The 13,111-nt window shown below is 39.6% G+C and overlaps 1 protein-coding gene across 5 annotated transcripts in view; it reads left to right on the top strand.

Annotated features, from left to right (window-relative positions):
- The window catches only part of LOC135108124 (tubulin-specific chaperone D-like), a 120,963-nt gene that overhangs the window by 59,853 nt on the left and 47,999 nt on the right, over nucleotides 1–13,111 (top strand). For all 5 annotated transcript variants that reach the window (XM_064018826.1, XM_064018824.1, XM_064018825.1 and 2 more), the window contains 3 exons: nucleotides 3,427–3,581; nucleotides 3,960–4,050; nucleotides 10,148–10,334. In XM_064018826.1, the coding sequence (XP_063874896.1) occupies nucleotides 3,427–3,581; nucleotides 3,960–4,050; nucleotides 10,148–10,334 (433 nt within the window). The remainder of the gene's footprint in view (nucleotides 1–3,426; nucleotides 3,582–3,959; nucleotides 4,051–10,147; nucleotides 10,335–13,111) is intronic.

Raw genomic sequence — 13,111 nt, 5'->3', positions numbered from 1 at the left:
TTATCAAGTTCAGGTAATCTTTGCAACACACTCGTAAATCATAATATAACTTAATGTTTGCCTTAAATTTACTCAAAATATCTATAGACTTTGGAGATCCCATTTGATTCTTTATTAATAGATAATTGTGCAAGCCCAGCTGTGACCTCACAGCTTGGCTGTGAGGTCACCCAGCTGTAAACCCAGCTGTGACCTCACTGAACGTTTCCCTTTGTGTCTCACAACACAAGGGGGCAGTCACGGCCTGCCCTCTAAAGACAACTCTCTTCCTCCACACAAAACTACAATCCCCTAATAACACACACACCCTTCACTCAAAAATTTTAAAATCATCATGGCGACTCCTACACCAGCCTTGGAGTCCCCATCTGGGGAGGGGACCATAAATGTCCCCAGGTCGGACTGCCTTTCTGTCGACGACCCTAAGTGTCTTAACACCCCCCTCAACTTTTTCTTCATTAACTTCTGCAACATTCGCGGTCTAAGATCTAACTTTCAATCTGTAGAACACTACCTCTCCTCTTCTAAACCTCATCTTCTTTTCCTCACTGAAACTCAGGTGTCTGAGGCAACTGACAGTAGCCCCTTTTCTGTTCCCTCCTACTTTCTCTATCCTCATTTTCGATCCAAAGCTGGATGCTGCGTTTATGTGCGCAATGACCTAGCCTGCTCTCGTGCTCACGCTCTTGAATCTTCCGAGTTTTCCACCATCTGGCTACGACTACAGAGTCACTCTCATATAAATTTATCTGTGCTGTATACCTCTCTCCTAACTCCTCTGACTATAAGAAATTCTTTGACTACTTAACTTCCAAAGTGGAGTACATTCTGACCCTCTTCCCTTTTGCAGAGATCTCCATTCTTGGAGACTTCAATGTTCACCACCAGCTTTGGCTTTCCTCTCCCTTCACTGACCATCCTGGTAGAACTACAACTTTACTATCCTCCATGACCTAGAGCAATTGGTGCAACACCCTACTCGTATTCCTGACCGTCTTGGAGATACGCCCAACATTCTCGACCTTTTCCTGACCTCTAATCCTTCTGCTTATGCTGTCACCCTTTCTTCTCCGTTGGGCTCCTCCGATCACAATCTCATATCCTTATCTTGTCCTATCACTCCAATCCCTCCTCAGGATCCCCCTAAGCGAAGGTGCCTCTGGCGTTTTGCCTCTGCTAGTTGGGGGGACCTGAGGAGGTATTTTGCTGATTTTCCTTGGAATGACTACTGCTTCTGTGTCAGAGTCCCGTCTTTGTGTGCTGAGCGCATAACAGAGGTGATAGTGTCTGGCATGGAGGCATACATTCCTCACTCTTTTTCTCGTCCTAAACCTTCTAAACCTTGGTTTAACACAGCTTATTCTTGTGCTATACATGATAGAGAGGTGGTCCACAAAAGGTACTTAAGCCTTCCATCACCAGAATTTCATGCACTTTATATTTCTGCCCGGAACCATGCCAAGTCTGTTCTCCAACTAGCCAAAAACTCCTTCATTAACAGAAAATGTCAAAACCTTTCAAGATCTAACTCCCCTCGTGACTTCTGGCATCTAGCCAAAAATATCTCCAATAACATTGCTTCTTCTTTCCCTCCTCTACTTCAACCAGATAGCACCACTGCTATCACATCTATTTCTAAAGCTGAACTCTTTGCTCAAACCTTTGCTAAAAACTCTACCTTGGATGATTCTGGGCTTGTTCCTCCCTCTCCACCCTCTGACTACTTCATGCTACCTATTAGAATTCTTTGCAATGATGTTTTCCATGCCCTTGCTGGCCTAAACCCTTGGAAGGCTAATGGACCTGATGGGGTCCCTCCTATTGTTCTCCGAAACTGTGCCTCCGTGCTTGCACTTTGCCTAGTCAAACTCTTTCAGCTCTGTCTGTCAACATCTACCTTTCCTTCTTGCTGGAAGTTTGCCTACATTCAACCTGTTCCTAAAAAGGGTGACCGTTCTAATCCCTCAAACTACCGTCCTATTGCTTTAATTTCCTGCCTATCTAAAGTTTTTGAATCTATCCTCAACAGGAAGATTCTTAAACATCTATCACTTCACAACCTTCTATCTGATCGCCAGTATGGGTTCCGTCAAGGCCGCTCTACTGGTGATCTTCTGGCTTTCCTTACTGAGTCTTGGTCATCCTCTTTTAGAGATTTTGGTGAAACTTTTGCTGTTGCCTTGGACATATCAAAAGCTTTTGATAGAGTCTGGCACAAAGCTTTGATTTCCAAACTACTCTCCTACGGTTTCTATCCTTCTCTTTGTAACTTCATCTCAAGTTTCCTTTCTGACCGCTCTATTGCTGCTGTGGTAGACGGTCACTGTTCTTCTCCTAAATCTATTAACAGTGGTGTTCCTCAGGGTTCTGTCCTGTCACCCACTCTCTTCTTATTATTCATTAATGATCTTCTAAACCAAACTTCTTGTCTTATTTACTCCTACACTGATGATACCACCCTGCACTTTTCCACGTCTTTTCATAGACGTCCAACCCTTCAGGAGGTAAATATATCACGCAGGGAAGCTACAGAACGCCTGACTTCTGATCTTTCTAAAATTTCTGATTGGGGCAGAGCAAACTTGGTATTGTTCAATGCCTCAAAAACTCAATTTCTCCATCTATCAACTCAACACAACCTTCCAGACAACTATCCCCTCTTCTTCAATGACACTCAACTGTCCCCATCTTCTACACTGAACATCCTCGGTCTGTCCTTTACCTGTAATCTGAACTGGAAACTTCACATCTCATCTCTAGCTAAAACAGCTTCTATGAAGTTAGGTGTTCTGAGATGTCTCTGCCAGTTTTTCTCACCCCCCCAGCTGCTAACTCTGTACAAGGGCCTTATCCGTCCATGTATGGAGTATGCTTCACATGTCTGGGGGGTTCCACTCATACTGCTCTTCTAGACAGGGTGGAATCAAAAGCTTTTTGTCTCATCAACTCCTCTCCTCTAACTGACTGTCTTCAGCCTCTCTCTCACCGCCGCAATGTTGCATATCTAGCTGTCTTCTACTGCTATTTTCAAGCTAACTGCTCTTGTGATCTTGCTAACTGCATGCCTCCCCTCCTTCCGCGGCCTCGCTGCACAAGACTTTCTTCTTTCTCTCACCCCTATTCTGTCCACTTCTCTAACACAAGAGTTAACCAGTATTCTCAATCATTCATCCCTTTCTCTGGTAAACTCTGGAATTCCCTGCCTGCTTCTGTATTTCCACCTTCCTATGACTTGAATTCCTTCACGAGGGAGGTTTCAAGACACTTATCCACCAATTTTTGACCACTGTTTTGACCCTTTTATGGGACAGGCATTTCAGTGGGCATTTTTTTATTAGATTTTTGTTGCCCTTGGCCAGTGTCCTTCCTACATAAAAAAAAAAAAAAAGCTGGTAAGCATAGACAATTTGGCATTCTCTACACCAGATTCCCTGCCGGCGAGCAGGCTCAGCAGCCTTCCAGGAACACGTGGGCCGTCAGGGAACTTTCCCACATGGCATTGAAATCCTCACCACTGTTGATTATTTTGCTGTTGGGAATCGCTCCAATGCCTTCCTCAAGCTGAGTCTGCAAGTGGCCAAGTGAGTGTTTCTAGCCCTTCTGCTTTGTATGTAAGGTGACTTGTTTGGTGCATTAACTCTTTAATCTCTCTCTCTCTCTCTCTCTCTCTCTCTCTCTCTCTCTCTCTCTCTCTCTCTCTCTCTCTCTCTCTCTCTCTCTCTCTCTCTCTCTCTCTCTCTCTCTCTCTCTCTCTCTCTCTCTCTCTCTCTCTCTCTAAGAAATTGGAACCTTGAAAATAAGTTTCTTCTTGTTCCAAAAGGGTGATGTAATTTGCATCCCACAATCATCTCTCTGTTAATACCTTTATGTGCAGTATTTAGACAGTAATCTAAACAAACCATAGGATTGCAAATTGCTTCATCAAATGTTGGGAGAACAAATATTTGTATTCATTTCAGATATCCTGAGTACACCAAGGCCCTGATTGACCACCTGGTACAGCTCAAGGTCATCCATTGGGACTCTGCTATAAGGGAGCTGACTGCCAAGGTGTGACACTTATAGCTTTTATGAATTCAAAAGAAATTTCTTGTCTATGTAACAGTAAGTGTGGTACAAGAGTTTGTCTTAAATGCCTTGCTCTCTGGGATTTTTTTTTCCTAAGTAGAAAGAGTACCACAAAAAAAATTCTAATAATCACCAGAACTTTATTTGTGGTGTGGTTATACATACCTTAATTACAGAGTAGTATTTAAGTACAGTAATTTTTATTCAGGCACTATAATATGTCTGCTTGGGCTGCATCCTTGGCTCCCAGGCTGATAAGAATGGATGGCTCTGATTGGCAGAAGCTTTACCCACTGAATCCCAGGGCCAGGCCACTTGTCACATGCTTCATTGATGTATGTTTACATCACTTGCCATTGCTTATTTCATACGGTAAGATGGGTAATTTTAATTGATATTGTGAGACTCAGTAGTGATTACAGAACTAAGAGAAAATTCAGTAAAACAAACAAAAGAAAAATTATAACTAGTATAACTGGAAACTTGTTCCAAATCCTTATAATACTTTTTACTAATCATTGCTGTATTCAGCATTATGCAAAGGGATTCTGAATAATGTTACTTCATCCTTTAGAAAAAAAAATTTATGAACACAACTGTGTGGTGAAGTTGTAGAACAAATGGCAAATACATGGAACACAGAATTATTCATCAGATTCATGCTATGCTGGAGTGAAGCCTGCCACAGAGTGCTGTCTGAAGGTGCAGGTACTGGGAAATTTTATAAATCTCAGTGTTTTGCTTATTTGGTGTTTTATCTACAATCTGATCATGCCACCATGTTAAGGAAGTCTCTCTCTCTCTCTCTCTCTCTCTCTCTCTCTCTCTCTCTCTCTCTCTCTCTCTCTCTCTCTCTCTCTCTCTCTCTCTCTCTCTCTCTCTCTCTCTCTCTCTCTCTCTCTCTCTCTCTCTCTCTCTCTCTCTCTCTCTCTCTCTCTCTCAAGGATAAAATAATTCAGAATGCTTTTACATACTGCAGAATATAATTATCTAAAACCAAAAAGTGTTATAAAGATTTTTAAGCAAGTTCCCAGTTATATTTGCTATATTTTCCTTAATTTTTGCAAACACCTGAGTTCTGTAATCTTGTATATGAATTGAGCTAAGGCATGTGGTGTAAACATATCAGTGAAGCATGTGACAAGTTGGGGAAAGGTGCAACCAATTAATGCTGTCTATTCTTATGGGGCTGGAAGCTGGGGATACAGCTAAATTAGTGGGGTGTCACAGGGACCAGTTTTAGGTCCATTATTTTTTTTTTATATACATTAATGGTCTGGATATTGGAATTAATAATACTATTATTAGATTTTAAAATTACACAAATATAGATGGATTAATTAGGTTGGATTGTAATAGTTGCCCTACAGACAAACCTAAATATGGCAAATGAAATTCAGTATTAGGAAATATAAAATGCTTAGCATAGGTAGAGAAAATCTGCATAATAAGCACATAATAAAGAACATTTTTTGAATGCAGTCCTAATAAATGTTGTTTGGTGGGAGAGATTGAATTTAGATGAGGAAGATTGCAATGAAACAAAGCCATGCACTGCATAAACTGCCATGCAAGTATATCTTTTTATCAGTTTTCTCCTTATACAAGTGAAGAATTGGAACATTTTTCCTGAAGCTCATAAAATCCTAAATTGATTTAGTAAAGGTTAAATGAAAGTGTATACAGTAATCCCTTGACTATCATGGGTTCACCTGTTGCACCCTCAGTACATTGTAGATTTTTCTGGCTAATACAGAAAGGTAGGCAACGATGAACATGATTCGTTCCATTGTAGTGATCATTATGGCAAATGTGCATTATGGCTACTGTAGAACCTATGGGAAAAAATTAATTGGTTCCAGGGAACCAGAAAATAAGATAAAAAATTTCACAATTAAAAAAAAAGATACATCAAAATAAACACATTTGCAGTACTACATTTGAGGTAACACAATGAATATATACAGTACCTTCCCAAGTCTCACACCTAGTCCTAAATTCTTACCATCCTGAGTTTCATGCATTATCAGCCCAAGTTTTGAACTGCTTTGACAAGTGTAGGCCACATTTACCTACTGTCAGTGTCACGTGTATACTTACAGTAAAATCCCATAAGTTGGAGTCTTATCTCTCTCTCTCTCTCTCTCTCTCTCTCTCTCTCTCTCTCTCTCTCTCTCTCTCTCTCTCTCTCTCTCTCTCTCTCTCTCTCTCTCTCTCTCTCTCTCTCTCTCTCTCTCTCTCTCTCTCTCTCTCTCTCTCTCTCTCTCTCTCTCTCTCTCTCTCTCTCTCTCTCTTTGAAAGTAAGAACAATCCTAAGGATTGCTAAATAAAATGAGACTGATTGAGAATGAAAATGGAATTACATATACGAGAGTGAGAAAGAGTGAGGAAGGATGAAGCAAAAATGAGAAAATTATATGGAGTTGCATAGAAATACAAGTCACAACAAACCTTGCGGTCCTCATGAGGTGACCTGATCTAAGACTACTAAAGTGATAGTAGTAGAAAAATGATGAATGAAGGGGAGAGAGAGAGAGAGAGAGAGAGAGAGAGAGAGAGAGAGAGAGAGAGAGAGAGAGAGAGAGAGAGAGAGAGAGAGAGAGAGAGAGAGAGAGGTATCACTCCTTTGTCCCTTACCTCTAACAGATAATGGGGAGGGGAGGTGACAGGGAGGGAGGTTTGAGACAAAACAAAAGAAAGGAGAGGAAAAAAAAAGGGGGTGAAAGGATAGGTGCCAGATAAGTGAGCAGCGGCTCGCACTGTTGGTGAGTTAGTCTTGTGAATTTTAGTTTATTCCAATTAAATTTTTATTAAAATTTTAGTGTTCGCACAAATGGCAAATTCATCTTGACAGTTTTGGTTCATTATTCTGATTAGATGTTTATTAAAATGTGTGTCAGAGTTGCCAGGTCACAGACTGTTTTCATGCCCACTCCCACCTGAAAAACAGCCCAGAACCTGCCTATCCCACAGGAACAACCCAAAACGAGCCCAATATTTTATCAGTAGTGAATAACTCATGTCACAAAGGTAGAAAATGGAGAAGTACTTTATTTAAATGTAATTTTATTTTTTCTACCACATAAGAATGTGTCTAAAAATAAATTTGAGTGTAGAAAAGGTTTCTAAGTGTGGGGAGAGTTTATAAAAGCTTAAATACATAAAGATAATAGAATAAATATATACAAATTCTAAAAAATAATAAAAAATAATATACAGTATAGTTTCTACTTCGCAGATTTTCACCGATCATGGGAAGGGTATATCACTGGGGGTTTTGGAATATAACACTTGCGATAGTTAAGGGATTACTGTAACTGTATGAGATTATAATGAGAGAGAGAGAGAGCAAGGTGCTGTCAAATATGTAGAATGTCTGGTTAAGTCAGACTGCATTACTGACAGTCACAGGATATGAAATGGTGCAGGGCTGTATGTGGGTTTACAAGAAGTCATGTTTTTCCCTTGGAGTCTGCCGTCACATATGTTGGGAGTGACAACAGGGGAGCTGCTAGTGCTGGTGCCCCCTATGAAGGGAGCAGCTGGTGGGTGGTAACTCTGGAATTGTCCTTTTATTTTCATTTATTTATTTACTTGCTTATTTATTTATTTTTAATCTCACTGATGTTCTTTTCATGTAATGTGCATCCCTTATATTTTTCCCATATTTTTTCTTTTATTTTAGCCTACTTGGTAAAAAATTCTCTCTCTCTCTCTCTCTCTCTCTCTCTCTCTCTCTCTCTCTCTCTCTCTCTCTCTCTCTCTCTCTCTCTCTCTCTCTCTCTCTCTCTCTCTCTCTCTCTCTCTCTCTCTCTCTCTCTCTCTCTCTCTCTCTTGTCAGGAGGTTAAAAAAGATGAGACAAGAACTAAGTAGAAAAATGACCTATTAAGAACTATATATTATTATAGAAGATTTCCCTCCTGCTCCTTCTCCTTTTCCTTTCTAAGTCATTGCTGTCTCTCGTATTTCAGCACCTTTAAGTTTCTCCATCATGTCAATTTTCCTTCTTGAATGTTTCTCTCTCTCTCTCTCTCTCTCTCTCTCTCTCTCTCTCTCTCTCTCTCTCTCTCTCTCTCTCTCTCTCTCTCTCTCTCTCTCTCTCTCTCTCTCTCTCTCTCTCTCTCTCTCTCTCTCTCTCTCTCTCTCTCTCTCTCTCTCTCTCTCTCTCTCTCTCTCTCTTTTACTAACTGCGAAGAAACAAAAAAGGAAATATAAAATCTCAAGAACCTAAAGTATGTGATATCAAAATACAGGACCTGAGACACTGTGTTGAGGGATGTGTGGACTCTAAAGACTTCTATCACAAACCTACTTAGTGTCTATATCAATAGAAGTTGTGTTTTGTGCTCAGTATGTATGCAAGACCCTGACATTATACCGAGATAGGAATAGGTTATACATTACAGTGTGTGTGTGTGTGTGTGTGTGTGTGTGTGTGTGTGTGTGTGTGTGTGTGTGTGTGTGTGTGTGTGTGTGTACTATAATGGGCTAAAGTTAATTGTTATATAAGCCATATTCCCTGTCTTTTTTCATCAGAGCTGTTGATTGGTGTATTCATTTAGTTCTTGCCCTTCTATTTTTCCAGTTACCTGCTCCTTTAATACTGTGTGACCACATTATTAACATTCTATAGCTATCTATAAATATCAGCTATTACTGTATACTTGAAACAAGCAACCACTCAGGCCTTGTCTTGCAATTTTCAGCACCTTTGTCCATCCACTATGAGGTTTAACTTTTCCCTCATTATTCCACTTGTTCCTCATAGCACTCATAGAGTTGTCTAGTGTCATGATGCTGACTAGAATGCAGTGGCTGGACAGACAGAAATGAGTTGCCACATGTGACAGGACTTGTTCTGGTCAGCTGGCATGGCATCAGTGTGGCAGTGAACCAGCTAGATGCAAGATCATAATGCTTTAATGTGTTTAAAGATTAGGAAATTTTCTTGGGAAGGACACCAAGAACAGTTGGAAACTTTTCCTAAGTGGTTAATATCTTTTAAATGCAAAATATAGTCACCAAATATAATTCAGTGGCTTCTGAGGAGTTATCACCAAATGGGAAACTGTGGTTGTAAAATGAGAATAATAAGTATATCAATAGATGGGCACCTGCACACAAGGTTTACTTGCCTACAGCAGCAACTTAGTTCATGGGAAAGACAGTGGACTGGTAACAAGCGTAAGGAAGGAGGTGAAGGTCAGAGGAGACAAGTGGATAAATTACCAAAACCATTTGTAGAAAATGAAGATCAGATTACTGTTGAGCTTTTTGGCAACAGTAAAGTTTAAATAACAAAAGAAATACTATACTGCTTTTGGAAGAAGAGAGAAAAGTACAAAGAAAAATTAAGTGAAAAGAAACAAGACAAGTTAGGCTGCAAAAAGAAATTGTAAACAATTGCAACTGCTACATCTGTATCAGAGAGGTGCTGTTGTAAAGGCCAAACCTTCTGTCCAACCAGAATCAGAACCAGCTGCCCTTTTTAGCATCATGTCATAACCAACACAGTAATTATTGCTGGTTAGGTTATGTCTAGTTTGGTCTGGCTTTACACATTTTAGTCAATATGGTGCTAACTTACAAAAATTTTGCAGGAATTGCTTTTTCGGACTATTTTTCTATTGGATATTTTATTGCCTTGCTGGCTTTGTGGAACTCAACTTATATAGGTTTCACTAGTGGTGCAGTAGTTAGCATGCACTGTTCACAACTGCCTGGGTTTGATTTCTGGGCCAGGTCAGGGGTCTTTGGACAGACTCCTTTGTTGTGTAGCCCCTGTTCACTTAGTGTACCTGGTGTGAGTCAGGAGTTGTGACGTACTGCTTACTGGGAGAAACAAACCCCTGAAAAAAAAAAATACACAGGATGGCCTAATCATCCCAGGCCATGGCTTCCAGGTTGGCGTCATGTAGCAGCTAAAAGTATCGTAGTGTGTAACATAATTAATGAGGTTAATATGCAGTATGTAATAATGTAAACCAAAGATCTCCTCAGGAACACTGTATCATGTATTCTGCCTGTTGGTCAATAAACCTGCAATTATTATTTCTGACACAAATCTTTTTTGTGCAGGCCTTACACAACCTCACCCCACTGGCACCTGACTACATGGCCAAGGCAGTACTGCCCACACTTCTGGAGCTCACCACAAGTGTCAAGCTGGTTGCAAGGCATGGCTCCATACTGGCATTGTCACACATCACCCATGGCCTGGCTCTGGTGACTGCCAAGCAGGGAACTTCCCTTGTGGACCTTATTGGTGAGTTTTCTTTACCCAAAATTATATAAATGATCAAGGCTTCAGGTATGTCTGGCTTTGTCCTACAGATGCTGAAAGGACCTGCAGGTATAAGGTTGAGGTTAACTTGAGATCTCATCATGTTGAGATGCAGGAGGCATCTATTGACTGGGTATGATTAATTTAAGATTAAAATATGAAATGCTGATCCTGTTACATTTATAAATTAACATATACATTAAATGAAGCTCTTGAAGAAGTCTTTAATGGCATATAATTATGAGCAAAGCAAAGTTTACCATGGATGTTGTTTAATTTTGAGCAGCCCGGCCTGGCCCAGCCTGACCATAATGCTATTCAAATGCTAATATCTCTTTAATTCTGCAGTCAATCGTAATGAAATTAGCACAACTTTATCAATTTTGTTGATATATCTTTCATCTCTTTTGGTGGGTGAAGTTATTGGTAACTTGCAAAAAGTTGAAAATGGATTTTCTCAAAAACTTCTCAACCAATTTTAATGAAACTTAAGAGGTGTCATGTTGTTATAATTTTAATAAAATTCCTTATGTCAGCTTTCAGGTAGTGCTGTGCATGCACAAAGTCAAAATTCCAATTTCTTAATTAATTAACTGATGAAGCTCAAATTTTATTGTTAATAAGAGTATTACAAGTTGAAATAAAAAAGCATGTCAGATTTGCAACACTACTGCGCATTTGTAAAATACAGTATAAAACTTTTTTTGTAAAGTGGATGTCAGTTTTCTCCAATTTTCACCAACTTACTTTAGTCTCAATGAGAACAGATACATACTACTGAACACAGAATGAAATTTTCTAACCAACGGTATATAGCACAGCCATTAGGTTCGTGCAGAGTTTTGAGCTAGAGTGACTTGAATACTAGGCAAATGATTGATGTGCACAATGCCTGAAATTGCCGCCAACTTTTCAACTAATGAACTGATAAAGCTTAAATTTTGTAGGTAATAAGATTGATACAAATTATAATGAAAAAAAGTATGTAAAATTTTCAACACTTTTGCATGTGCTGAAAATACATAATTAAACTTTATAAACTGACCATTGGTTTTCTGCAATTTTCACCAACTTTTTTGTCTCAACAAAAGCGGACACATACAAATGAAAGCAGAATTAAATTTCCTGTCCAATGGTATATGCCACAGCCATTGTGCTCTTGCAAAGTTTTGAGCTAATGATCTGAATATTAGGAAAGTGCACGATGTGCAGGGTGTCTGAAATTGACTCTCTCTCTCTCTCTCTCTCTCTCTCTCTCTCTCTCTCTCTCTCTCTCTCTCTCTCTCTCTCTCTCTCTCTCTCTCTCTCTCTCTCTCTCATTTATTGAAATACCCTTTCACTGATGTGTTACTGACAGCTTCACTCATCAATTGCCTTCCAAGGTCTTTTACCATTATTTAATGTTTTTAATTTTGGTAAAACACACACACACACACACACACACACACACACACACACACACACACACACACACACACACACACACACACACAGACACACACACAGACACACACACACACACACACACACACACACACACACACACACACACACACACACACACACACCATTGCCATGAGTGAGCATGTAAAGGGACTCCAAGTCTTTACTGTCCCAGAACTCATAAAAATTTACTCATGTTCTCTTTCCCAGCTTATCACTCATCAGTACACTGGCAAGCTTGGACAGCAACTTAGGCAGGCACTTTTTGCTTTGTGGAGCAGCTGATATGAGCCTCCACTGCATCTGTTTTTCTTTGTAACATTCTTTGTCCATTCTTTGTTTCTCTTATGGGTCCACCTGACTGACAGATGTATGTCCCTCTCTGTCTTGAGATTCAGGCCTGATCAGAAGTTTTTACTGTATAATATTGAATATTCAACCTTCTGTCAGCCTGCCAGTGACATGACAAAGAGGTTCCATAACATTATAGACTGGTATCACTAACAGTTGTGATTGCTTTGATCTGTGAAAAAAGTGTTAACAATAAATGGATAGAGAACTTGGATGAAGCCAAAAATTCCATGGGGCATGAATTCAGTTATAGAAAAGGAAGGTCATGTGCTATGAATTATCACTGTAACTCAAGAGTGACAGATTTGATTCAAGAAAGATAAACTGTAGTTGGGCAGATGGCATATACTTGAACATAAAGAAGCTTGATAAAGTATATCATTATGGACTGATTTTGCAAATAAAGAAAGGTATACTGTAGTTGAACAAACTGCATATACTTGAACTTAAAAAAAACTTTATCAAGTACCTCATAATGGACTGATTTGACAAATAAAGATATCAGAGGAGTGAAGGTCTCCCAAAATGGTTGGAATACTTTAAAAAAAACAGAAATTAAAACAGATTTGAAAATCAGAAGTGTGAATGGTAAACAGTGTTACATGAAGTTCCACAGAGATCTGGCACCAGTTATATTTGCAATGTACACTTGCCACAAATGAAAAATGATGAACTGTAAACGTTACAGGGTGCTCAGAGCAAAACACCATGTTCGGTTTACAGCCATGGGAAATCTTAAGTGGCAAATTGTCTCTTGTGGCAATTCACATGCCTTGAAGATACTTTGCTCACTTTTTTTTAATCAGTAACAACTGTCATCTCTCCTGTGCTTCCCTGCCCATTTCCTTCTTGCTACTACCTTCCCATTTCATCTCTTGCATTTAATTTTCTTTACATTGTAATGGATACTGGCAAGCTTAACAGTGAAGAAAAGTGTTGTGATGGCATTTACTTGAGAGTAGCTC

The sequence above is a fragment of the Scylla paramamosain genome, chromosome 16 (assembly GCF_035594125.1).
Source record: "Scylla paramamosain isolate STU-SP2022 chromosome 16, ASM3559412v1, whole genome shotgun sequence".
Lineage (NCBI taxonomy): Eukaryota > Metazoa > Arthropoda > Malacostraca > Decapoda > Portunidae > Scylla > Scylla paramamosain.
Note: the sequence above shows the minus strand (reverse complement) of the source record. Positions and strands in the feature narration are given on the sequence as shown.